General features: G+C 42.0%; 2 protein-coding genes across 4 annotated transcripts in view; one reads left to right on the forward strand and one right to left on the reverse strand.

The window, feature by feature from the left end:
• The window catches only part of CD80 (CD80 molecule), a 58,560-nt gene extending 49,648 nt beyond the window's left edge, over positions 1-8,912 (forward strand). The window contains exon 7 of one of the 2 annotated variants that reach the window (XM_059687757.1): positions 8,203-8,912. The gene's annotated coding sequence lies outside the window, so the exon portion shown is untranslated. Of the gene's footprint in view, positions 1-3,112; positions 3,910-8,202 lie in introns of those variants that run through there. The other variant, XM_059687758.1, reaches the window with a different exon arrangement.
• On the reverse strand, positions 320-27,511 carry TIMMDC1 (translocase of inner mitochondrial membrane domain containing 1). Of its 2 annotated transcripts, XM_059687763.1 has the most exons (7): positions 27,026-27,375; positions 24,548-24,713; positions 19,599-19,687; positions 18,648-18,715; positions 15,015-15,093; positions 4,211-4,321; positions 320-1,424 (listed from the first exon to the last, which is right to left on the reverse strand). In XM_059687763.1, exons 1-7 carry the CDS (start codon positions 27,232-27,234, stop codon positions 1,274-1,276), a joined length of 873 nt encoding a protein of 290 aa, XP_059543746.1. In that variant the 5' UTR covers positions 27,235-27,375; the 3' UTR covers positions 320-1,273. The 2 variants fall into 2 exon arrangements, with proteins under 2 accessions (XP_059543746.1, XP_059543747.1); XM_059687764.1 differs by lacking the exon at positions 24,548-24,713 and having other exon boundaries at positions 27,026-27,511.

Genomic DNA, 27,511 nt, shown 5'->3' on the forward strand with positions numbered 1-27,511 from the left:
ACAGTCCTAAGGCTATGAAGCCACGTGACTGCTATTCCAAGCCAGTGGTCTTCTTCCAGAGGCAACTGTTTTAGCCACCACACTAGCTGCTTCGCCAACCTTGTTCCTTTGAACAAGGTATTTTCAAAGTAGGAACTATGAGATCTAACACTAAAACAAAGCACTAGCAATTTTTTCCCTTTGAGAATTCAGTCATTTCACCCCCTCTAGACACTTTGTCAGCAATACTGAGAGAGGAAACAAAATTGGGCTGTTTCTTTAATAATGCTTAATTCCTTTTTGTGAAATTTATCTTTTCTTTCAAATGACATAGAAATCATTTTCTTTAATTGTTTATTAAAACCAAACACTGCACCCTGGTTGGTGTGGCTCAATTGGTTGGAACAGTGGTCGGCAAACTGCAGCTCGCGAGCCACATGCGGCTCTTTGGCCCCTTGAGTGTGACTCTTCCTAAGCCTTAGGAGTACCCTAATTAAGTTAATAACAATGCACCTACCTATATAGTTTAAGTTTAAAAAATTTGGCTCTCAAAAGAAATTTCAATCATTGTACTGTTGATATTTGGCTCTGTTGACTAATGAGTTTGCCGACCACTGGGATGGAACATCATTCCATACACTGAAAGGTCTCAGGTTCAATTCCAGTTTAGGCACATACGTAGGTTGCAGGTTCATTCCCTGATCGGGGCACACATGGGAGGCAACCGATCAATGTTTCTCTTGCATCAATGTTTCTCTCTCTCTCTAAAAAATCAATGAAACTATCTTCGGGCAAGGATTAAAGAAAAACAAAAGCCAAACACTACTACAAATGTAGGCCCATACTGTTACTAGGACCCAAGGGCAGGAGGATTTCACAGACAATTTGCCTTACCTGGTTCTTTTCTCTCCTCCTAGAGATTCCAGAATACCCTTTAAAAGAGCTACAAGAATACATATACAATCTATAGAACTCAACTTTAATCTTTTGAGAAATTTTTAATTTACTGTTGTAAAATTCAGGAAAAAGATCTACTGATAGATCAATATAGATATGTCAAATACATATATTGACCAATATAAATATATGTATGTATTTAAATTTAAGGATAAATAAAGTGAGAGTACAACAGCCCAATTCTTGGTTTTATAAAAGGTGAGAACAAGTCACTGCCATTATAGGTGCTAGCCCTTACACCTATCATCAGCTACCCAAGGAGTAGTCAGACTACTGGCATTCAATGGGCATGGCAGCTCTCTTCAACTCTCCAATGAGTTTCAGGTCCAGAACATTTTCAGTCCTTGTCTTGTTTATCTGCTGATGAGGGGTTTCTAGGAAGATTTAGCAGTGCTTCAATTTTCTCAATATCATCCTTGGGTTGATTTTTCTGTAGGCTACTTTCAATTTCTTCGGGGAGGAGCTCAGTAATTTGTAATCTGGCTTTCCTATAATCAAAGAATGAAAAGAATATATCAAGTACTGTTCTGCTTCTTTAGTTCATAGAATTATTTTTTAAAATATAGCACTTGTCTTATTCTCCCTGCAACTTATGAGCAAACACTGTTCCTTGCACTTAAATACAATGACTTTCTTCTCCTGTTCCACTCACAAGCCAACTAGAATTTTCACATTACCGAGATGGATATTGCTGCTGTGACAGTAGAGTTCTTGCAGGAGCAACATGCAGGAGCTGAAGCACCCTAGCTAAGGTGTGAGCCTTGCAACCTGGTTATCCTCTTGCCCTCAGGATCAGGGTACATGAGTCCCCTGCCACTCTGTTAAACTCTCTATTGCCAGACCTTTCAGAAACTGCACAGAGGTTCTAACAATGGTAATCCTGGTACAGAAAAATCAGATGGGACAACACTATAGATGTATATATACACAAGGAATTAAAATATAATTTCTAAATAACAGGTCAGTTATTATTCTAAACCAAGCATTACTGTCTTCCTTTCTTTAAGTGATTATCAGGGTCACCTATGACTTTCTTTTCAACTCTTTACAACCACACTTGACCATTTCTTCTTCCATATGTCTATAGCTGGTTTTCTACACTTTCTACTCACGACAGCAATTTTTTAGACTCTCACTTTGCTTGATTCCCCTAGAGAAGTAGACAAAGATTCTTAACTATATATTAGATTAATACTACTCAGAAATATATATATATTTATATTCTATACATTTTTGTTACTATTCCCTTCTGCCAAAGTATTCTTTCATTCTGATAATTGTTTTCGTTTTTACCCATTATTGAGGTTTTTCATTTCTGAATAACTGATCAACTTCTCTAATTTTCTTTTTTTATTGTAATAATATTATTTGTTCATATTTTTCCAAATGCTAATTCTTCCATACTACATATGTCAGATTCAAGTAGTCAATATACTTTCCCTATCTTTCCAACTCCTTTCCCAAAGTTTTCTTTTTAGAAAAAGAAGTCTCTTATGATATCTAAGAACTAGAAATGAGGTAATGCTTTCAATTCTTCATAACATTAAATTTTATGTTGGTATTCAGAAGTTTAAGTGCTTTATTCTAGAACCTACATGACCGCATATCCCATCCACTCTCTTAGTATGGAGAAGAGAACGGAACAAAACAAACATATATTGAATATTGTGGTGTGATTCTGCCCTTAGAATGACTGAGAAAACTGAGGGCTTAAAGTTAAGAAAAATATCTAAGATCATAGACTAATTAATAATCTAGCTAGAAGCATTGTTTTCAAGGTTTCATTGGCTCCAAAAATCAATGCTTTTTCTCCTATCCCACCTAAGTCATTAAGATACTGTTGTAATTGACTAGTTATCAATAATAGGAAAGGAACAAACGGAAGTCAGGCCAGACATTCTCGGTATGTCATTTGGGCAGCTTCACTAGGAAGCTGTAATTTCACACTCTCTGGGAGCCAACAAAGAGGAGACAGACACATGCCCAGTAAAGTTAAGGTGGCATAGGGAAGGTACTTGTCTGGCCGTCACACCTGGGAACAGAGATCTTTGGCCAGAATGGGCATGACCATTGCAAGCCCACAAAAATTTGGGACTACATAATCTCCTAAACAAAGGAATTCTCTCTCTTGTTGCCTCTCTTGGCTTTCTAGCATTCGCCTGTGTTTCCTCCATAGACATGTGGCCCTGTGGACCCCACATGCAATGGACTGATGGACTGCAGCAGGGAAACACAAGTTGAGCTGGCCTGATACTGAACTGGACTGTGCAGACGTGGAACAGAAACTCTGGACACTGGTTTTGATTTTAGCTCTACTGGAACCCAAGCTATACTTCTTCTATGGACTAAGGGAAATGGGACTTTGGAAACTTAGGGATTTAATTCCACACTAATAAAAATCACTCATTCTCCCATTCAAATCTCAGAAAATTCCTCTTCTCAGGATATTGCAAGAAATCCACCCCCACGAAAACCTAGTGGGGATGAGGACCCCCCACTTCCACCTGTAACACTTGGACAACAATTTTACAGATATCAAGAATTCCCATGTCTCTGGGTGTGTTTAGCACAAATGGAAGTTTCGAATAAAAATCTGGGGGACTGCTTATCTACTCAACTATCAATGCAGCAGGTGCAGCAAATGTCATCTGAGGTACCCAGGAAGCTGAACCCTGACAATTATTTGTACAAGGAACACTAAATGGCAGCCCGTTATGTTGATCTTACAAAGAACCAGCATGAGGTCTGCTGTTAGTCTGACTACTGGCCCAGGGAATGACTACATGTAACCGATGAAAGTTTTCATCTTCCACAGTGGTATCCAGTCCATGTCCAGACACTACGTCTACCTAACTCCTCTGCATCCACAGCAAGAAGCAGAATCTTTTAAGTGGAGACTGAACATGTTCCACATTGTTTATAGATATATGTGTACACTGGGATACCACCTTTTACATAAAGCCAAGTAAAGTTCACTCACTGCTGTGCATTTTCTTTATATAATTTCCTTATGCAGTCGAAAATATAGGAAAAGAGAAAACATGCAACCAAAGGAAATTTACATTTTAACTTAAAAAAAATGTATTTAAGGAAAGATCCTCATCAGATTAAAAATAAAATTAGTGTCTTCCATTTTTCTAGTCTCCTTAATTAAAAAGATGAGAAGAACAGGTAGGGTACAAGTTGAAGAACTCAGTAAAAATAAACTTTTCTTTGAGCTGAATCGTTTAAGAGAACAGCACTATGAAAGGCCTAGTTTTAGCATGTTCCTTACCACTCTTCCAGTTTCAGCTCTTGGAGTACTTTTTTCTCCTTCTGTTTTCTCTCCTGAATCGTCTCACCACAGTACTTCTGGAGTACCATCAACAGGCTCCCGACAGGAGTACTGCGGAAGAAGCAGAGGGGAAGCTTAGGAAAAACAAGCCATTAGATCAGGCAAGATGTGAGCATCTCTGCTAAGACACGAGCAACACCAACTGAGCCACTTGTTTGCTGATAGGTACAGGAATATTTGACAATTAAAGTGTCCCTGTTGAATAAAATAAAAAAAAATCAAGGTAATTTCCTTCATGGTCTGAACAACAGAGAAAAACAGTAACGGTATCTTCCTAAAAATAAGTGACATACATCTGGTCTATAAATTGGCTGTTTTTAATGAAAAATTAACCAGGAAAATAAATATTTGTGACAAGCTCTAGTAAGTAGCTATATACTGAAGGTTTCTCAGAATAAAGTTAATATCTAGAATGGTACCAGATCCTCTCAGGAGCAGGTATTTTTGGTTGGAGGAGGAATGCTACTAGCTTTTGGGGTTGAAGCCACCAAAACATCCTAAAATTGAATCTCACCCACAATGCCAATAGTTATCTATTAAGAAACTGATTTACATAAAAATTATCACTGCAAGGAAGAGGGTTTCATTCTTGTTTTCTCAAAGAAAAGGATTTTTTAAAAAATGGCAGCATAGGTAAATGCCTGTATTCACCGTCTCCCACAGCCACATCAAAATTACAACTAAAATACAGAAAATCCATCATTCAGAACCACCTGAAATCTAGCTGAATGGAAGTCCTACAACTAGAAAAGTAAAGAAGAAAGCACATTGAGACTGGTAGGACGGGCGGAGGCCTGGAATGGGTTGGTTCGACACCTACGTGTGGCAATTTTTTTAATCAGGAGGGATATCTCTGCTGCAGAGACCTCCTGTGAGGAGCAAAGAGTCCCAGCCCCACACCAGACCCCTCAGCCCAGGGTTCCAGTGCTGGGAAGAGAAGTCCCCATAACTACAGGCTATAAAAACCAGGCCTGGGGTGAGGTGGAAACCAAGTGGAGGAGAGTAATAGGGGGGGAAAGGGAGACATCTATTAATAATCTCAACAATAAAAATGTGTCAAAAGGGGTTTTTGGCTCTGATATAACTTAAATTTACTCTGGCTACAACTTAAGTAGGCTAATTTTAAAAATTATCTTTGCTAGGTGGAAATGATCATTGACAGATGAATGATGAAAATGTTAATACAATGGAATGTTACGCCACCTTAAATAAAGAGATCCTGTCATATGCTATAACATGGATGAATTTCAAGGACATTATGTTAAGAAAAATAAGCCAGTTACAAAAAGTCACATATGATTCCACTCATATGAGGTATCTAAAGTGTTCAAAATCATAGAAACAGAAAACAGAAAGGTAGTTGCCAAAGGCTGAGGGGCAAGGAGAGGAAGAATTAGTGTTTAATGGGTACTGAGTTCCAGTTTTGCTAGATTAAAAAGTTCTAGAGATCTGTTGCATAACAATCTATACTAATAATAGAGGAATATGCAAATTGTCCAGGACACCATCACAGTAACAACCAGCAGGCTGCGTGGGGCCACAAGGCCGGCAGGGGGGTTAGCGAGGGATGACCAAATGACTGAACAGCAAGCTGTGTGGGGCGACCAGGCCGGCGGGGGGAGGGGGGGGGGCAGTTGGGGGTGAGCAGGCTGGTGGGGTGGGAGCAGTTGGGGACGACCAGGCCGGGGTGGGGGGCAATTGGGGGCAACCAGGCTGGCGGGGGGGGGGGGAGGGGGAGGAGTTGAGGGCAACCAGGCCAGCAGAGGGGGGCAGTTGAGGGCAACCAGGCCAGCAGGGGAGACAGTTGGGGGCGACAAGGCCAGCAGGCAGAGGCAGTTAGGGGTGATCAGGCTGGCGGGGGGTGGGGGGCAGTTAGGGGTGATCAGGCAGGCAGGCAGGTGAGCAGTTAGGAGCCAGCGGTCCTGGATTGTGAGAGGGATGTCCAACTGCCGGTTTAGACCCAATCCCTGGGATCGGGCCTAAACCGGCAATCGGACATCCCCCGAGGGGTCCCGGATTGGAGAGGGTGCAGGCTGGGCGGAGGGGATTTCCCCCACACACACACACACACAAATTTCGTGCACCAGGCCTCTAGTGTGAATATACTTAACACCTCTGAACTGTGTGATTAAATATGGGTAAGACAGTAACTTATTTTTCCCCCACAATGAAAATAGTTTAGTTTTGTTGCTAGCTTCAAGAATTCTTATATTAAGAACCTGGTATATAAACAATACAACAAAAATAATGTCAGCAATAGATTATGAAATGCTAAATTCAAAAAAAATTTAGTTAAAAAAAATCCATAAATCTATAGTGTTACCATCCCCTGAAAAGGGGTTGGGAAAAGGGAGTGGGCAGAAGGAGGGGAAGGGAGAAACCTTTTGTTCAAGTGAATGCTATCTAAAAAGAACAGAAGAATGATGGAATAGCTAATCAATGTTTTGTCTTTGGAATAACTGATTACAGCATGAATCCTTAAAAATCACTAGAAGCAGCTGGAAAACAGGCTATTCACTGACTTTCACTCCCACAGAGTACTTAACCAGAATGGAAAAAAGATACCTATGCAGTAGAAAAATGTATTAGATACCCAATATGCATGCAGAATTCTAAAAAGTCTCCCTAAATTATCCTATCCTGATACCCCAACTGTGAATATGATGAGATATTATGCCCATGATTGTATTACATTACATGGTAAATTGATTTTACAGACATAATGAAGGTTATTAATCAGCTGAATTTGAGTCAGTCAAAAAGGAGATTATCTGTGTGAACCCTTTCCAAGCAAAGCTTTCTCTGGCTAGTGTTAGAGTTGAAATCAGAGAGATTTTTTTTTTTTAACATTTTTCAGTTTAATTTCTAATACAATAAATGTAAATGATATAATTCACAAAAATAAAAGCACTTGGAGGCCCTCCATTATTGTTAAGTGTGTAAAGGAATTCTGAACACAAACCTTTGTGAACCACTGGTCCAAAACATGAAGAAGTTACTGTGGATCTCAGCTTGAAGCTGAAGGGCCTGGGCCAAACGGTGGGCACTCAGACCTCTCTTGGTATTGATCGATGTCATCTATTACATAACATTTATTGAATGTTTGCTATCTGCCAGGAAGGTGAGGCTTGCTGTATTGTCAGGAGCCAGATCATGGGAAGCATTAGGTACTTGGCCAGGGTTTTGATTTTACCTGAAGGACTTCAGTACAATGGTTGCAATACCATTATTAGCAAGACCACAAGGTCCTGCTTCTTCTGAGCTCCAGCACCAGGGCGAGGCTTTGGGGGACCCAGACACATACGAGGAGGAACTGGATTGTCTGGCATCAGGGAAGGAACTCGAAGGTGGCTTTCTCCCAGACGGAGGTGCTGGCAGGGATAATTGTTCCTATGCTGCGACTGCCCCAGTCATGGCTGCTGGCAGCCATTTCTCAGTCAGAGATTTGAAGCATGAGAAGCATTCAACATGCTGGTTGCTAGTATGAACATGGAGGGATACTGTGAGTTGGAATGTGAATGCCAATAAGGACTTCCCTCTTATTGCCACAAGGATTTTGTCAACAACCTGGTTTTGAAACAGATTCTCCCACAGAGCCTCAAGATAAGAGCCTGACTGGCCAATACCATGATTTTTGGCCTTGTGAAACCTTCAGCAGAGAACCCATTCAAGCCTACCCAGACTTCTGACCTACAGAACTATGATATAATAAATGGAACTTTTCTACATTAAAGGAATCTAAAAAGACACAATTACTAAATGCAATATACAAATGGATCCTGGGTTTAAAAAACTTATATACACATAATATTGTAATAATTAAAAACTTTTGAATATAGAACCTATCTTAGATAACTGTATTGAACCAATGCTAAATGATGCAGTGTGATATCACTGGACAATGTTCTTTTTTTTTTTTTTTTTTTTTTTAGGAAACGGTTCATTGGACAGAAGAATCTTCAGTGGATGGGATGTCATGGAAGCCAAGAAAAGATAGAGTTTCAAGACGGTGGAATTAGCCCTGGCTGGGTCGCTCAGTTGGTTATGTTGTAGGCAGTTAGACAGGAGCAGAGCAAGGATGATAGACCAGGTACAGAAGGTGTCAGGGTGGAAAGTCCCAGGGGACTTAGCCTCCAGGGTGACTTTTCCTCCCCTAGCATATCAACGGTCCTGCAGTTTGGAACCCCTAACCTTTCCTCCCTCGAGATAAGATCTAGGCCTCAATTGTATTTCAGCTCCAGGCCCAGAAAAGCAACAAAACCAGACCACAACCCCAGCTGGTTTGGCTCAGTGGATAGAGTGTTGGCCTGTGGACTGAAGGGTCCTGGGTTTGATTCCAGTCAAGGGCCAATGCCTGGGTTGCAGGTTTGATCCCCAGTAGGGGGCATACAGGAGGCAGCCGATCAATGATTCTCTCATTGATGTTTTCCACTCTCTCCCTCTCCCTTTGTCTCTGTAGTTCAGTGATGGCGAACCTGTGACACACGTGTCAGAGGTGACACACGAACTCATTTTTTTGGTTGATTTTTCTTTGTTAAATGGCATTTAAATATATAAAATAAATAACAAAAATATAAATCTTTGTTTTACTATGGTTGCAAATATCAAAAAATCTCTATATGTGACACCACACCAGAGTTAAGTTAGGGTTTTTCAAAATGCTGACATGCCGAGCTCAAAAGGTTCGCCATCACTGCGTAGTCAATAAAAAAATGTATTTGAAAAAAAAAAAAAAAAAGACAAAACCCATGGCTTGTACACTGGACCAACTACATTGAATAATGACCTCCTGCCCTGGCACCAACCAATCCATCAGTGGAGACTTAGACCCTAGCATATTGGTAGTCATGTGGTTTGGACCAAGACCCCCTCCCTTTCCTCCGCAGAGATACCATCTATACCTCAGGTTGTATTGCAGCTCCAGGGCCAGAAAAGCAACAAAACCAGCCTCAGGACCAGCTGCATTGAATAATGACCCTTTGCCCTGGGGAAGACCAATCAATCTGAGGACACCTAGATCCTGAAAGGGGAAAACTGCTGAATATTCTATTGAGACCTTCCCCTGGGACCTCCCCTAAAATCTCCACCCTTAAAACCCTTAGGATGGAGGGCCCAGTGCATTCTCCCTCCCAAGAGCAGGCCCTCTTGTCTTTCCCTTTCCCTTCCCCCTCCCCCTCTCTGCCCCAGGCATGTTACCATTAGCTTCCTCACTCCCAAGCTCCAAGGGCCCTTCCTTTACCTCTCTAACCTGTTTCTGAAGCCCTTTTCTTCCAGGAATTGCTTCTTCTTCCTCTGTGATTTACCAAATAAATGTTCTCTTACAGTTAGGTCTTGGCTCTGAATTCTTTCCTAGCCAGAACCCAAGTATTTACCCAGTTGGTAAATATCTCCTCCTCTTCTATTTTCAGGGAAAGTTTGTGTAGAATTTACATTATTTCTACTTTAAGTCAATTTTTCAAAACTTTATCAGTGAAGTCATCTAAGCTTTCTTTTTTGGAAAGTTTTAAACTATAAGATATATATATATTTTAATTTAGGAGAGGAAGGGCGAGGGAGAGAGATAGAAACATCAATGATGGGAATCATTAATCGGTTGACTCTTGCATGCTCTTACTGGGGATTGTGCCCTGACCAAACCGTGACTCCTGGTTCATAAGCGATGCTCTACCAACCACTGAGCAACACCAGCTGGGCTAAGATTGTTTTTTTTTTTTTTTTAATACACGTGGACTATTTCGATTGTTTGTTTCTTCCTCATGAGCTTTGGCAGTGTGCAACTTTTAAGGAATTTGTCCATTTCAGCTAAGTTGTAGGATATCTATATCCTATACTAATAAAAGAGAAAAATGGTAATTGGCGTACAAACGATACCTTTTTCATTGGCTAATCAGCAAGATATGCAAATTAACTGTCAGCCAAGATGGCGGCTGGCAGCCAGGCAGCTGAGAATAGGAGGCTTGGTTGCCACAGCGATGGAGAAAGTCAAGGATCCCCTCAGCTGCAGGGCTCTGAGCTCCTGAAGCAACAACTCCAAAAGATACAATGTTTCAATTATAGAAGCTAAAAGATGGCGGTTAATTTGCATACTCAGGCTCCAAGCAGAGCGAAGCCAAACAGCCCTGAAGCAGCAGGGCAGAGAGGCCTCAGGGCCTGGGATCAGCAGAGTCGAGAGGCCTCCCGGCCCCGGTGATCAGCGGATCCGAGAGGCCGCCCGGTCCCAGTGATCAGCGGAGCCGAGAGGCCTCCCGGCCCAGGTGATCAGCGGAGCCGAGAGGCCTCCCGGCCCAGGTGATCAGCGGAGCCGAGAGGCCTCCCGGCCCCGGTGATCAGCGGAGCCGAGAGGCCTCCCGGCCCCGGTGATCAGCGGAGCCGAGAGGCCTCCCGGCCCCGGTGATCAGCGGAGCCGAGAGGCCTCCCGGCCCCTGTGATCAGCGGAGTCCAGAGGCCTCCCGCCCGGTGATCAGCCGAGAGGCCTCCCAGCCCCGGTGATCAGCGGAGTCCATAGGCCTCCCAGCCCCGGTGATCAGCGGAGTCCAGAGGCCTCCCGGCCCCGTGATCAGCGGAGTCGGAGGCCCCGCGATCAGCGGAGCAGAGAGGCCTCCCGCCCTGGTGATCAGCGGAGCCGAGAGGCCTCCGGGCCAGGGATCAGGGGAGCCAAGAGGCGTCCTGGCCCTGGGATCAGCGGAGCAGGGAGGCTTCCCAGCACCGGGATCAGTGTGACAGGGTGCGGAGCTCCAACCCTCTGATCGGCCCTGCTCTGTGCATGACAGGAGTGGCGCTGCAACCTCCCTATGGACCCTGCCTTGAGTGTGCCAGGGGGTGGTGCCCCAACCCCCCAATCAGCCCTACCCTGAGCATGACTGAGGGTGGCATCACAACCTCCCAATCCGCCCTGCTCTGTGCATGACAGGAGGCGGGGCCCCAACTCCCCAATGGGCCCTGCTCTGAGCCCGACCAGGGGTTACACCTAGGATTAGGCCTGCCCTCTGCCACCCAGGAGCAGGCCTAAACCAGCAGGTCCTTATCTCCTGATGGGTCCCAGACTGTGAGAGGGCACAGGCCAGGCTGAGGGACCTCCTCTCCCAACCCCGAGTGCACAAATTTTTGTGCACCGGGCCTCTAGTATATATATAAAAGCCTAATATGCTAAGTGTCCAACCGTTCAACCAGTCACTATGATGTGTACTGGCCACCAGGGGGCAGACGCTCTGACCAGTGGGTTAGCTTGATGCTGGGGACCGGCTGATCCGGACTGGGCGAGACGGGCTGGACATGCCCTGGAGCCCTCCTGCGGTCCCTCCCCAGCCGGCCGGCCCTGATCAGCCTCGATCGGTACTGGGTGAGACGGCCCCAATCAGCCCCAATCAGACTGGGCAAGACAGGCCGGACACGCCCTGGAGCCCTCCCGCAGTCTCTAAAATATTTCTTCTAATTAATTTGCTTTCAATGTGCACGGATTTGTGCACCGGGCTCCTAGTAAGGGCATAAAATATTCCCTAATACTTTTTTTCATACTTTACATGATCTCAGGATCATTAAGTTGTCCTCCTTTTTATTCCTATACTAGAGGCCCAGTGCACGAATTCATGCACAGTTGGGTTGCTCAGGATAGCCTGCAGGAATCAGGCCTCAGCTTGAGCCCCCAGCCTTGCAGCCCCAGCTTGCATACCCAGCCCTGCAGCCCCGCCTAGCACTCTGCCTTGGCCTGGCACTGCCCCCTCACCTGTTCCACCATCCGGCCTGCAGGGTGATTGGTTGAGACTGGGCCCGCTGCCCGGCTCCCTCAGTGCTTGGGAGCTGGGCGGCAGCCCTGCCCCTCACCGCCGGTCACCATCTGCAGGGCAAACGGCAAGGCAATCGGGCCCACGCTCGCACCAGCCTTGGTCTGGTGCTGCCTGCTCACCTGCTCCACCATCCTGCTGTGTTCCTGCCCTTGTCAGGACCCATAGGGGCTGGCAGCACCTCCACTGCCCCCTGCTGCCAGCACCTCATCGCTGATGCCCGCCATGGTCTACACTGCCCCCTGGTGGTCAGTGCACATCATAGCGAGCGGTCGAACCCCCAGTCAAACTCCCAAGGGGACAATTTGTATATTAGGCTTTTATTATATAGAATTGATCATTTGTTTTCTCTTTTTCACTTGATTGGTCTGGTTAGCAGTTTATTAATTAATCTTTCTAAAGAACTTGATATTGATTCCATGATGTTTCTGTACTGATTTTGTTTTCAATTTTATTAATTGTAACCTCTCATCTTTATTATTTTCTTCCTTCTGCTTGTTTTGAATTTAATTTACTTCCTTTTACTAATTGATTAAGATGGAAGCTTAGATTACAGTGGGGCCTTGACTTACAAGTTTAATTCGTTCCGTGCCGGAGCTCGTAACTCAAATTACTCGTATGTCAAAACAAAAAGTGAACGAGTGAGACACGTGATGCTGGGCTGATGTTGTGGCGTTCACTGTGACGTTCGCTGCGCCAACTAGTGGTGGGGTATCTGAAGCTGGCTCGTAACCTGAATTTTAGCTCACAACTCAAAGCAAAAAATCGGCCGAGAGACAGCTCGTATCTCGAAAAACTCGTTAGTCGGGACACTCGTAAGTCAAGGCCCCACTGTATTATTAATGACTTTCCTTCTTTTCTAAGACGACATAGGGGAAAATGTTAAAAAGTTAAAACAGTAAAATTTATGCTGTGTTTAGTGTCACTGAAGATAAAACTGCATTCTACATATAGGGTTATTTGTTCAATTTAGGCCCTTGTCAGGAACTAACTAAATCTTGCTTTCAAAAGGCCATAATAAAATGTTTCTCTTTATCTATGTAATTCAGAAAGGTCATAAGGATAAAGCACACCATAAAAGAGTTATAAAATTCTTGGCATTATACACTTTTTAAAAAAGAACATTTTTTTCAGAGCATACTAAAAACCAGCATCTGCCTAATATGGAACTTAAATTACTTTGAAGAAACGCCAAGGGACCAAAAAAAGGAGGGGTGGTGCTTTCTTTACATACCAAATCTATCACAGCCATCAACTTATAATGTAAGTACATCTGAAAGGAAGACCTCCATAAATGATGATAGTTTATGTTAGTCAAAGCATGGATACTTAAATACACACACACAAAAATGGTCTATCAAGCCCTGGCCGGTTTGGCTCAGTGGATAGTCGGCTTGCGGACTGAAGGGTCCCGGGTTCGATCCAGTCAAGGGCACATGCCCAGGTTGTGGGCTCAGTCCCCAGTGGGGGGCGTGCAGGAGGCAGCCGTATCAGTGATTCTCTCTCATCATTGATGTTTCTATCCCTCTCTCCCTCCCCTTTCCTCTCTGAAATCAATAAAAAAATATATTAAGAATATATGTGTGTGTGTGTGTGTGTGTACATATATATATATATGTACACACACACAGACATATATATATATATATATACAAAAACAAAACAAAAACAAAAATGGTCTATCAGGTCCTAGCTGGTTTGGCTCAGTGGATAGAACGTCAGCCTGCAGACTGAAGGGTCCCAGGTTTGATTCTGGTCAAGGGCACATGCCTGGGTTGTGGGCTTGATCCCCAGTAGGGGGCGTGCAGTAGGCAGCCGATCAATGATTCTCTCGCATCACTGATGTTTCTATCTCTCTCCCTCTCCCTCTCCCTTCCTCTCTAAAATAAATAAAAATTAAATTAAAAATGGTCTATCAGCAAGAACAGCTTGGAGGTATGACTCATCTACCATAAATTCAACTCTTTAAAGTGTATAATTTAGTGTTTTTTCATGTATTCATGCAATTACCACTGCTAACTAATCCCAGAACATTTTCATCACCCCCAAAAGAAAACTCATACCTATTAGCAGTCAATGAGCTGCTTCCCACATATACACCCTGACCAGAGATTGAGCTGGCAACCTGGGCATGTCCTCTGGCCAGGAATCCATCAGCTACCTTTCAGTGCACAGAATGACCCTCAACCAACGGAACCACACTGGTCAGGGCACATATTTGCCTCTTCTAGATACTTCATATAAGTAGAGTAGTACAACATGTGGGGTTTTGTCCTGGGTTTAATCAAGGATTACTCATATTGTGGTGTGAATCAATACCTCATATTTTTATGACTGAATATTATATAGTATAGTTATACCACATTTTGTTTATTTATTGTCACTGGACAATGTTCTTATCCTGGGAGATACACACTGATGTATTTAGGGATGTAGAATTATGAGGTCTCAAATGGTTTAATTGAAAAGAAAAGGAAATATACACACATTCACATATATAGAGAGAGATGGACAACAAGTATGGCAAAATGTTAACAATTGGTGAATTTAAGTGAAGGGACATATAGGTGTTCAATGTATTAATTCATTCAATGTACTTTATTGTAGGTTCAGGATTTTCGAAAGTAAAAAGTAAGACTTTTTTAAATTAATTAAACTAAACAAATAAAGCTGAAACTTTTTTAATAGAATGTGCTTAATTTTCTTATTCCTTTTTCCTGCTCATTATAAGGACCTTTGTTCAAACTATAAATAGTTTCAGATGTTCGTGATATTTAAAGAGTGTTCACCCAATGAAAACTGGAAGTAAATGAATAATTGGGGTAGAATTAGAATTGGAGAGTCAAAGTTACTACCAATATAAGACTAGAGATCTTTGTTCTTTAGAAATGAATGAGATGTTTAACAGGCCAGGCATTAATGAAAGTTGTGTTAATTCAGAATCAAACCATGTTAACACTTACCCTAGCAAGGCGCCAATTATGCCACCAGCTACGAAACCAGGCAGACCTAAATTTATTCTAAAAAGGCTTCCTGTGACAGCTATTTAAACAAACACAGAAAAACAGTATTATTAAGTCATCTTTAAGCACTAGAATTCTATTTTAAAATTATTTCTTCTATAAAAAGGACATAAATACCTATAGTAAGCTTTCTGACCCCAACATTAATATACTACTACAACCTAGACTTTCTGAGTTTAAAATGCCAATATAGCTAGCGTCTCTTCTATTCTGCAGGTTCAAAGAAAAAATGTTCCTTTACAAAACTAATTCCTCAGTGTGTTCCATGGATCCAACCTCTTCTCATTTTGCTTCATTTTTGTCTGCCTCCCCCTTAAAAATCTGTAATCTCTTCACTTCCATCTTTCATTTCTTCCTTCTTCAAGGAAAGCTTTCCCCAGATAAACAAAAACCCCTGCAGCTTATGCCTTCCCCCTTTCTGTACTGCCAGGCTACACCTCTCAGGCAGGCCTTAAAACGTGCACCGGGCTTACCATGCCACCTGGTGGCTGCTGCACATGTACTGTTTCCTTCCTACTAAGATTGTACATCCAAAACGGTCATTCATTCTCCCCTTTTACTATGTACAACACAACTAATGGCATCTGAGGTGACAACATTTTTAAATATAACACTTGTGTCCTAGCAGGGTTAGCTTAGTGGGTAGAGCATTAGCCTGTGGACTGAAGGGTCCTGGGTTCAATTCCGGTCAAGGGCACATGCTCAGGTTGAGGCAGCCGATCATTGATTCTCTCTCATCATTGATGCTTCTATCTCTTTCTCCCTCTCCCTTCCTATCTGAAATCAATTAAAAAAAAATGAAGGGAAGGGAAGGGAAGGGAAGGGAAGGGGAGGGAAGGGAAGGGAAGGGGAGGGGAGGGGAGGGGAGGGGAGGGGAGGGGAGGGGAGGGAAGGGAAGGGGAGGGAAGGGAAGGGGAGGGAAGGGGAGGAAAGGGAAGGGGAGGGAAGGGGAGGGAAGGGAAGGGGAGGGAAGGGAAGGGAAGGGAAGGAAGGGAAGGGAAGGAAGGGAAGGAAGGGAGGAAGAAAGAAAGACTGATTAAGTAGGGGCTGAACAAAATTAGTTCTGGGGGTGGGGAAGGTGGGTTCAAGAAGAGGGACCAGCCCTAGCCAGTTTGCCTCCATGGATAGAGTGTTGGGCTGCAGACCAAGGGGTCCCAGGTTAAATTTTGGTCCAGGGCATGTACCTTGGTTGCAGGCTTCTCCACAGCCCAGGCCCCGGTCTGGGCGCATGCAGGAGGCAACCAGTCAATGTGTTTCTCTCACATTGATGTTTCTCTCTGTCTTTCCCTCTCTCTTTCACTCTTCCTAAAAATCAATGGAAAAATATCCTCGGGTGAAGATTAGCAAAACAAAAAAAAAAGAAGAAGAAGAGGAGGGACCAATACATGTAAAGCAAGAATATCCTGGGTTTAGGAAATCCAAGTAGATTCATAAGCCTGAAGCAAGAGTGGTGCATGGGGCCAGATCAAGAATCAACATTACAGTGATGGGAAACTGCGGGAGAATCTCAAGCAGAAAAGTATTATGATCATATTCATATTTTAAAACTAAGACAACAGAGGAGGTGGAATGACAAGATTAGAAACAGGGAAAACCTAATAGTAGCAGTAGGAACAAAGAGAAGGTGAGAGAGTGCATATATATTTAAGGAATATAAATGATTGGTCCATAGGAAGTTTGGAAAGAAATAAAGGGAAGAGCCATCATTACTTGATTTCCACTTTTAGGATTTAACAGGGTAGACAACAGAGAACATAATAGAAGAACCAAGAATGGAAGTGGGGGGAGGAAGACAAGAATTTGGTTTGAATATAAACATTTGAGCCTTCAGAACATGTAAAACTGTTCACAAGGTCAAAAAGGGCAAGTCCTAGCTACTTCAATGTTATTAATGTCTATGTCTAATTTCATATTTAAAAATGTTTTCATTAAAATGTGAAGTTCAGCCCTAGCCAGTTTGGCTCAGTGGGTAGAGCAGTGGCCTGTGGATTGAAGGGTCCAGGGTTCAATTCCAGTCAAGGGTAATGCCCAGGTTGTGGGCTTAATCCCCGATATGGGATGTGCAGGAGGCAGCCAATCAATGATTCTCTCTCATCACTGATGTTTCTATCTCTCTCTCCCTTTCTCTTCCTTTCTGAAATCAATAAAAAAAACACATTTAAAAAAATTTTAAGTTCAAAATATATATTCACGTGTTTGTCTGTGCATGTATAGGACACATAGAGAAAGAGAGAGTATACTCAAAATAGAGCACAAATGATAGAGTACATGGGCTAAAATATTAATAGCTGAATCTCTGTACTAAAGGGTACTGATCATGGTGTTCCTTGTATCATTTTTATTTTTGTAACTTTCTATAACCATGAAATTATTTCCAAATTAAAAGAAAAAAATGTATGTGCAATATATGCGGGTTTTTGTATGTGAGAGAATGTACATAAGTTAGTGTCTGAGTATATACGGCAGGTAACTTCATCTACATTTCTGAAAATAATACTTTAATACAGTAAGCCCTCCCTATCACGGTTCCACATCTATGGAGTCAATCAACTGCAGATTGAAAATATTCAGGGGGGAAAATCCCAGGAAATTCACAAAAGCAAAAGTTGAGTTTGCCACATGCAGAGCACTATGTTGAATCCACGTGAATGAAGTGATGTGTAGGCATACCCCATAGCCCACGTGTAAACACTGTGCCAGTTTACATAAGGGACTTGAACATTTTCAGATTTTGGTATTCACAGGAAGGGGGGAACCAGAGGGGAATAATATCCTGGAATCAACCCCCCACAGATACCAAGGGATGGTTGTACTTTTGTTGTTGTTGTAATTATCTACCAGAGGTATAGAGCTTTAAAATAAAATCCAAACTCTTACCATGAAAAATCTGGCCCCTTTCTACTGTACCTCACCAATTTCATCTCAAGCCACTCTTACCCTCATTCACCCTGCTTCTGAGAAACATTCCCTCTGCCTGGGCTACACTTCTTCGCAAGTCTTGCTCCTTCCCATTCTTAAGGTTTTGGCTTAAATGTCACTTCCTCAGAAAGGCCTTCTCTGATCGCTCTGTCCACTTAGATCCCACTGCCCCACCTATCTGGTACTTTCCATCATAACAACCTGTTTTTCCCCATATACATTAGACCAGGGGTGGGCAAACTTTTTGACTCGAGGGCCACAATGGGTTCTTAAACTGGACCGGAGGGCCGGAACAAAAGCATGGATGGAGTGTTTGTGTGAACTAATATAAATTCAAAGTAAACATCATTACATAAAAGGGTACGGTCTTTTTTTTCAATAGTTTTATTCATTTCAAACGGACCGGATCTGGCCCGCGGGCTGTAGTTTGCCCACGGCTGCATTAGACTGTAACACTCCATGAAAGCTCATACCTTATCTGCTTTGTTCACCAAGTGTACCAAGGATTAAGCCTAATACTCTCTATACTAGTACATTTTGCACGAATGTTGAATAAGCCAACTAAAGGATTCAGCAGCTGTGACTTAGGTCCTGACATATTTCCCAAACCATATTTGAGATTGAAAAACATAAACAAGAACAAACATGTCTTACCTCCTGCAATGATAAAATGGCTTAGGGCATTTTTATCTCGGTATACACTTAGACCAGTGTTCACTGTGCTGGAGAGACGACAGGAAGAGGAAAACATAATTTGAAGCACAACCCATTTACCTTCTGGAATGCACCTTTCACTAAAGACATCTGTATTATTTCAGAAGAGCCTACTACACCCATCCCTGGTCCCAGGCTAGTCCTGACCTGTGTCTCAGACTGCTAATATAACACGGGCTTTAGGAGCACCTTCTACTACAGAAGGAACAAATTTGGGAATAAATAGTCAATGCTGCTCTAAAAAGGAAGGAACTCTTACCATTTGCAACGTCATGGATGGAACTGGAGAGCATTATGCTAAGTGAAATAAGCCAGTCAATGAAGGAAAAATACCACATGATCTCACTCATTCATGGATAATAGAGACCATTATAAACTTTTGAACAATAATAGATACAGAGGCAGAGCTGCCTCAAACAGATTGTCAAACTGCAGCGGGAAGGCCGGGGAGGGTTGGGGGGCAGGAGGTAGGGGGGGTAAGAGATCAACTAAAGGACTTGTATGCATGCATATAAGCATAACCAATGGACATAAGACATTGGGGGATAGGGGAGGCTAGGGGACTGTCTAGGGCAGGGGGAAAAAATGGACACATATGTAATACCCTTTGTAATACTTTAAGCAATAAAAAAAAAAAATAGAAGCGTAAGAAAGAGTTTTGCAGAGTTTCTCTTACTAAGAAACCTTGTATCTATTTTGATACTAGTTGGTTCACCTCCATTCATCAATGGGAAAACTACAACTGGACCAGTCTTCTACACAGATAACACTATTGGGGAAAAGGTATTATGAATCACTTTCATGTAGGTGTTCAGTTTTCATAATCCCACTTAAAAGATGTGCTGATAAAAGAATACCAAGACCCTGTGTCACAATTCAGAGAGAACTTACTTGAATATAGTCACAAACACTGCAGTTCTCCAGCTCCAGCGCCAGCCGTATCGGATGAAGCCTCGCGTGGCAGCACGATGTGCAGATTGCTAAAGTTAATAAAAAGGCTGTGAGGTTCCAAGACACCTTGGTACTTTCCTTATTCTAAAACTGTGGTGGAGGAATGTCAGCTATGGATTAGGCAGGGACACCTAAACAGAAACAATAGAAAATCTGTAGAAATATCATTCATTCAGTATTGTAGCTTAAGCTAAAGTCCCAGGTGCATCCTATTCTATCAGGAGATAGAAAAGAAACTAAGAATTTGCCAGTGTCAACCAAGTAATCCATTAGTTAAATATCACTGAGAATCTACATAGCAAACACCACAACAGCTATAAAATCAGTATTAGATAGGATTTTTTTCCCCCAAGAAATCTTGATGAGGCCCTGGCTGGGTAGCTCAGTTGGTTAGAGGATTGTACACACCAAGGTTGCAGTTCAGTCCCCGGTCAGGGCACATATAAGAATCAATCAATAAATGCATAAGTAAGTGAAATAACGAATCGATGTTCCTCTTTCTCTCTCCCCCTGCCCCTTCCTCTGTCTGTAAAAATCAATAAAAAAAAAAAGAAGGAACTCTTACCATTTCCAACGGCATGGATGGAACTGGAGAGCATTATGCTAAGTGAAATAAGCCAGTCAATGAAGGAAAAATACCACATGATCTCACTCATTCATGGATAGTAGAGACCATTATAAACTTTTGAACAATAATAGATACTGAGGCAGAGCAGCCTCAAACAGATTGTCAAACTGTAGCGGGAAGGCCGGGGAGGGGTGGGGGGCAGGAGGGAGGGGTGTAAGAGATCAACCAAAGGGCTTGTATGCATGCATATAAGCATAACCAATGGACATAAGACACTGGGGGGTAGGGGAGGCCAGGGGATTGTCAAGGGCGGGGGAAAAAAAGGGACACATATGTAATACCCTTTGTAAGACTGTAAGCAATAAAATAAAATTTAAAAAAATTTAAAAAAAAAAGAAATCTTGGGGACAAGAAAAACATAAAATAAAGAACTGAGTAAGTGGTACATTAAAGGGTAAGGATTAAAGTAATACATATGTGTAGGAAAGGAGCAGAGGAAGGAAAAAAAATAATTTACTGACCACATTCTATGTAAAAGTTGTGTTAACATATTACCTCATTTAATCTTTTTTTTAAAAAATATATTTTTATTGATTTCAGAGAGGAAGGGAAAGGGAGAGATAAAAACATCAATGATGAGAGAATCACTGATTGGCTGCCTCCTGCACGCCCCCTACTGGGGACCAAGCCCGCAACCCAGGCACGTGCCCTTGACCAGAATCAAGCCCGGATGCTTCAGTCTATAGGCCGACCCTCTATTCACTGAGCCAAATCAGCTAGGGCGCCTCATTTAATCTTTACAACATTTTCTTCAGGCAGGTATTTTAATTTTAACTAAAGTATATAGAGGAAGTTTCTAACCAATAAGGAATAAAGTCAGAATTGGAAGGTAGGTTGTCTGTCTCCACAGTCCATTGTTACTAGACCAACATTAAAACAGATCTGGTATCTATCTATATAAAAGGCTAATATGCAAAGTGTCCCCACAGGAGTTCGACTGGGAGTTCTATCACTTGCTATGACGTGCACTGACTAGCAGGGGGTGACGCGGAACAAAGGAAGGCCCTGGCCAGCAGTCGGCAGCCAGAGAAGGGAGGCCCTGGCTGGAAGCCAGAAGGCCCCAATTGGCCCTGATCACCGGCCAAGCCAGGGGACCCTACCCATGCACGAATTTCATGCACTGAGCCTCTAGTAATATATAATATTGTGAGAATAAATATTTCTGGATTTTTAGAGAATCTGAGAGAATCTCTGATTCCAAACTACTATATGATATTGGGCAAGTCAAAACCACTCTGAAGCTCTAGCTGGTTTGGCTCAATGGATAGAGCCTTGCCTGCAAACTGAAGAGTCCCAGGTTCAATTCCAGTCAAAGGCACATGCCCAGGTTGTGGGCTCGATCCCCAGTAGGGGGCATGTAGGAGGCAGCCAATCAATGATTCTCTCTCATCATTGATGTTTCTATCTCTTTCTTCTTCCTTCCTCTCTCTGAAATCAATAAATATATTTAAAAGAAAAACACTCTGAAAAGTATCTGTATGAACACATGGCTTTTAAAAAGTAGGTAGATATAGATGTATATAGGAATGTGTATATGAATATAAATATCACACACATGTCCTGTGTCTTCCTAGGACTTAGAAGCCATGACATCTCAGTAGCAATGACCATACTTAGCACCAAATCTTGGTTTTTAAGTACCATTTTCCACTAAAAAAAAATAACTAGAGGTCCTTGGTGAAATGGCTCATTCCGATTTGAAAAGTAAAGCAATAGTCAGGAGCACCTTGCTGTGCCAAGAAGTTAAAGGGGTGCTCAAAGAATGATGGGACATAGCAAAAGGACACAGGGTCTAGCTTGAAAGGGTTCCAACTGTCCACATGTAGGTCAATATGGGTATTAAAATAAATGATAATGGATTATAAACCTACAGAATAAAATAAGAAACCAGGAGTCCACTCTGAATAAATTAAATAGAGATAAATAAATAGAGAGAAAATGAAAGCTCTTGCTGATAGTAGAATACTAACCAATAAATGTAGATGGGATGATAGAATTAGAAAATGGTCATTTGGCAACCACCACAGCAATAACTGTTTTAACATAAGAATCATTATTGAATGCTAAAGCTAGAAGGTAGACGTTTGATGAAAAATAGGATATTTGCATAGTCTCAAAGTATCTAATAAGTATTCTTAAGGTAACAGAGGGTAGTGGTTTTCAACCTTTTTCATTCCATGGCACACATAAACTAATTACTAAAATACTGCAGCACACCAAAACATGTATTATATTTGTTGCTGATCTGACAAAAAATAAAAAGGTATAATTTTTATTCATTCACATTGAATGACTTTATTGTTGTTGGCCGTTGTCATTTTTTTAATTTGACAACCTAAAGGAAAAGAGGTCAGTGCCCCTAAGTAGTCAGGGTTTGCATGTTTTAAAAATTCTTTTTTTTTTTTTTAAATATATTTTATTGATTTTTTACAGAGAGAGAGGGAGAGAGATAGAGAGTTAGAAACATCGATGAGAGAGAAACATCGATCAGCTGCCTCCTGCACATCTCCTACTGGGGATGTGCCTGCAACCCAGGTACATGCCCTTCACCGGAATCGAACCTGGGACCTTTCAGTCCGCAGGCCGACGCTCTATCCACTGAGCCAAACCGGTTTCGGCTGTTTTAAAAATTCTTGCGGCACACCAGTTGATACAGGGGAAAAAACAGTAATTTTGTGGTGGATAAACCTTGCAGAGATAATCTTAACCAAGTGTCTAAAGTAAACATCACCAGTAAAGGGACAAACAGGTAGCATGAACTGTGATATATATTTCCTAAGAAGGATATAACATCAATTCAAGGGTATTCCTGTTAAAACACATAACCAGAATCTAATCATGAAAAAAAAAAATCAAACAAATCCAAATAGAGGGAAATTCTACAAAATATATAACCCACAATCTTCAAAAATGTAAAGGTCAAGAAAGTCAAAGAAAGACAGAGAAACTTCCAGATGGAAGGGGACTAGAGAGGCATGACAGGCAAATTCAACATTTGAATCTAGTATTAGATCCTGGCTCAGAAAATCTTATTTATTTACTTACTTTTCAAATAGATATTAATGGGACAACTAGCAAAATTTACATAAAGTTTATAGATAATATATACTCTTATCAGTATAAATTTCTGATCTGCAAAATTATTTAAGAGATGTCCCTTTTTTCAGGAAATAATGTTGAAGTATTCATCCTGTCTATAACTTACTCTCAAGCAGTTCACACACAAAAATAATAGTAGGCATTACACAAAGAAAAAATAATAAAGAAAATAAGTGGTAAAATGTTAACATTTGGAGAATCTGGGTGAAAGGTATGTAGGAATTCTTCGTACTTTTTAGTTTATGTCTGACATTAATTTTTTAAAAAACAAAAACTCCCTGAGGTATAACTTCCTCACTAGCACAACAGAATTAATACACAGACCTAACAAATGAGTTACTACCCTATAAGCTATAAAGTTATAAATGTTAATTATTGTTTTAGTGTGAAGTAGTGTACTCCATGGAGGATTTGTGAATAGGATAAATATGCCACAACTGAGCCTTGATGATTTAGCAGATCAGAAATATTTTTCAGAAAATAGAGTTATAGCCTGGGCCGCTATGGCTCAGTTGGTTGGGTGTTGTCCCATGCACCAAAAGGTTGTTGTTTTGATTCCCAGTCAGGGCACATGCTTGAGTTATAGGCTCAATCCCCAGTAGGGGGCGTGCAGAAGGCAGCCTCTAGATCAGTGATGGCGAACCTATGACACGCGCAGAGGTGACATGCGAACTCGTTTTTTTGGTTGATTTTTCTTTGTTAAATGGCATTTAAATATATAAAATAAATATCAAAAATATGTCTTTGTTTTACTATGGTTGCAAATATCAAAATATTTCTATATGTGACATGGCACCAGAATTAAGTTAGGGTTTTTCAAAATGCTGACAAGCAGAGCTCAAAAGGTTCGCCATCACTGCTCTAGATGTTCCGCATTCATGTTGATGTTTCAGTCTCTCTCTCCTCTAAAAATCAATAAAAATATTTAAATTTTTAAAAAGAAAGAAAATAGAACTATTGTGGTGATCTCTTCCAAAGATAAGTGGTCTGCCAGGCCATGTGTATGCACCTTAGCACTAGTACTTCCATTGTTACTAAGGATACACTTTGTTTCTTTACTCTGACATCCTTAACCCTCCCAACCTACCACCTAACTGAATAAGTCTAAAGTGAATTGCTAAATTAGTGTGCCCTCAAATAAATTTAGAACACCAGTACCTACCACAGCATCAAACCGGTTATAATAAACTTCTGCTTGGCTCTGCTCAATGTAGCGTCGTTTAGCATGTATAAAAGCTGGTACTCCCCCATATACCCAGCCAATGATGCCTCCTGTAATGGCTGCCTTATAAATATTCTCAAGTTCCTTTGAATTTCTCTGCCGTTCACTAAAACATCAACAACAAAAGTTTGGGATTAGTATATGCATACTGCTCTCCAAAAGACAGTATGATAAGAATTATCCCAAAGGCTAATACAACCACATTTTAAATTATGGGCTGAACCAATTAAATCCTCTGATGCATTAAATAGTGCAGTTATAAGTAACTCAAATTTCAGCCAAAACTAATTTATGCTGTTAGAAATTAGGATAGTGGTTGGTTACTCTTGGGAAGGTAGTGACTAAAAGGGGCACAAGGGGAGCTTCAGGGATGCTGGTAACAAGTCTCTTCGTGTTGGGTTTATAAAAACCCACTAATCAATATACTTACATATTTTTCTAGATGCATTTTATACTCCAATAAAAAGGTTTTTGTGGAGTTTTTTAAAATATATTTTTACTGATTTCAGAAAAATGAGAGGGAGACAGAAACATCGATGACAAGAGAATCATTGATTGGCTACCTCCTGCCACTGGGGATTGAGCCTGGGTTGCTGGAATTGAACTGTGACCTCCTGGTTCATAGTTTGATGCTCAACCACTGAGCCACTCTGGCCGGGCTGAAAAAGTTTTTTTTAAAGGTGCTTTTATTTAATGACTATTACAACTGTACTATACCTTCTAGAAAGAGGAAGAATTTGAGTTGGATATAGAGATCAATATTTCCTTTATGTAATTTTAAGCTTTTAAAAATTACACACATAAGGAATTTTAGGTCAATGTATGCAAGAATGAAACCTTAGATGTATAAGAAAAAAAATTTTAAACCCTATCTTTTTTAATACTTCAGGTTTTATGACTGTTAAGTGACTCGCAGTCAGGTCACAGGCAATGTGAACCTTGGTTTCCTCATCCATGATGGAGGAGAGCATGAAAGTTACACTAGATTATCTTTCACATTTCTTTCAGCTCTAACATTCTGTGGTTTATAAAGCTGATCAAAATAACCCTCTTCTGTTATATACTACATAGGCTCTATCACAAGTATCTCAAATATTGGAAGGACTGACGAATGAGAAAGGCTAACTCATCTTTAAAATAAATATGACGAGCCCTAGCTGGTTTGGATCAGTGGATAGAGCATCAGCCAGCGGACCAAAAGGTCCTGGGTTCGATTCCGATCAGAGGCACTCCAGGGCACTACCTTGGTTGCAGGCTCTTCCCCAGCCCGCCCCCAGTTGGGGCTCCTGCAGGAGGCAACCAATCGATGTGTTTCTCTCACATCGGTATTTCTCTCTGTCTTTCCCTAACTCTTCCACTCTCCCTAAAAAAAAAATCAATGGAAAAATATCCTCAGGTGAAGATTAACAAAGAAACAAAAACAAATAAAAATGATGAGCCCAGCAGGAGTGGCTTAGTTGATTGATTGTGTCATTCTATGCACTGAAAGGTTGCCAGTTCCAGTCAGGGCTCACAGGGAAGGCTACTGATCAGTGTGTGTGTGTGTGTGTGTCTCCCTTCATCTCTCTAAGCATGTCCTCGGGTGAGGATTAAACAACAACAAAAAGATGATAAAATCTAAACGTAGTTATTAAATATAATTCTGCCAACTCCCTTGCCCCAACTATATACCTCTTAGCAACATAATAAAGCTTCAAAGTTAATTTAACCATTTGACAACACAGTGTAGTATTGTAAAAAAAAACTTCATGAAAGGGCAAACTTTTCACCAATAACTGATGAATAGATTAAATGAATCAAAGAATGAATGAAATATCTGGAGTTTTTCATTAAAAGTAATTCAATTCAAAGGATTATACCTTATTCTGAAACTTTCTTATGTGTTAACCCAGCTGATATCTTTTATATGATGATGACACAAGTGGTGCTATTTTACACATTCCTTATGTGGCAGAATAAAAATTTTACAACTCTCCGCCTATCTCTCCAACTTCCACCTTTTGGCGGGGAGGGGAGCTACTGGTCATGAAATAGAGACGTTTGGGATCAAGTGAAATCCAAAAAAAAAAACAGTGCAGTGGGATCCTGCAGATATGGGTTCCAGAGCCAATTATGACACTAATTAGTTCGGTGCCGTTCTTCTAATCTGCAAAACCAGGGTATTACACTAAAACTATATTCCCTTAATATGCCTATAAGCTCTGACTTATGAGTCTTACCCTAATCGTTTGAAAGCCGTCCTGTCACCTACACAACTTCCAAATGGACATGACAGGATGCAAACTCGGGGTGCAAATACGGGAAGCCCAAATCCCATTTAAAAACAAACCACACCACCCTGTGGTCCTCAGCCCCGGGCTAACCCAATGCTGCAGGACACTCTCTCCGCAGCCCCGCCCAGACCCCAAGCACTGTTACTCTTTGGCAAACAGCTCCCGGAGGCGGTCCCATCCAGACTCCAGGGGCTGGGGTCCTGGGACGTATGGAGACGGTAGCTTCTGGTCCTCCACAAGGACCTCCGGGTCGGCGGCTACAGAACTGGTGGCCACGGCCTCCGCAGCAAAGACCCGAGGGAAAGGACCCAGCGTCCAGAGGATGCTCCTCGGCGCCCGCGGCCGCTGCTCCATGGCCGTCCCCGAGCCTGCGGACAGTCACCAGCTTGGTGATCGGGCCTCTCGGGGACGCCGTGGGAGGACAGCCAGGAGAACTGCAAGAACGAGAGGGTGAACGCCGGTGCCTGGCTGCGAACTTCTCCGCGTCACGGGTCCTGACCATCGGGACCCGGCTTCACTTTGGGGGTCCTTGGACACACGAGACAGGAAGTCCTGCCCCAACCAGGGCAAAGGCCAAGGGGCGGGGCGACGGCGACAGCACTTCCGGTCTGAGGCGGGACGGAACTCAGGA

The sequence above is a fragment of the Myotis daubentonii genome, chromosome 3 (assembly GCF_963259705.1).
Source record: "Myotis daubentonii chromosome 3, mMyoDau2.1, whole genome shotgun sequence".
Taxonomy (NCBI): Eukaryota; Metazoa; Chordata; class Mammalia; order Chiroptera; family Vespertilionidae; genus Myotis; species Myotis daubentonii.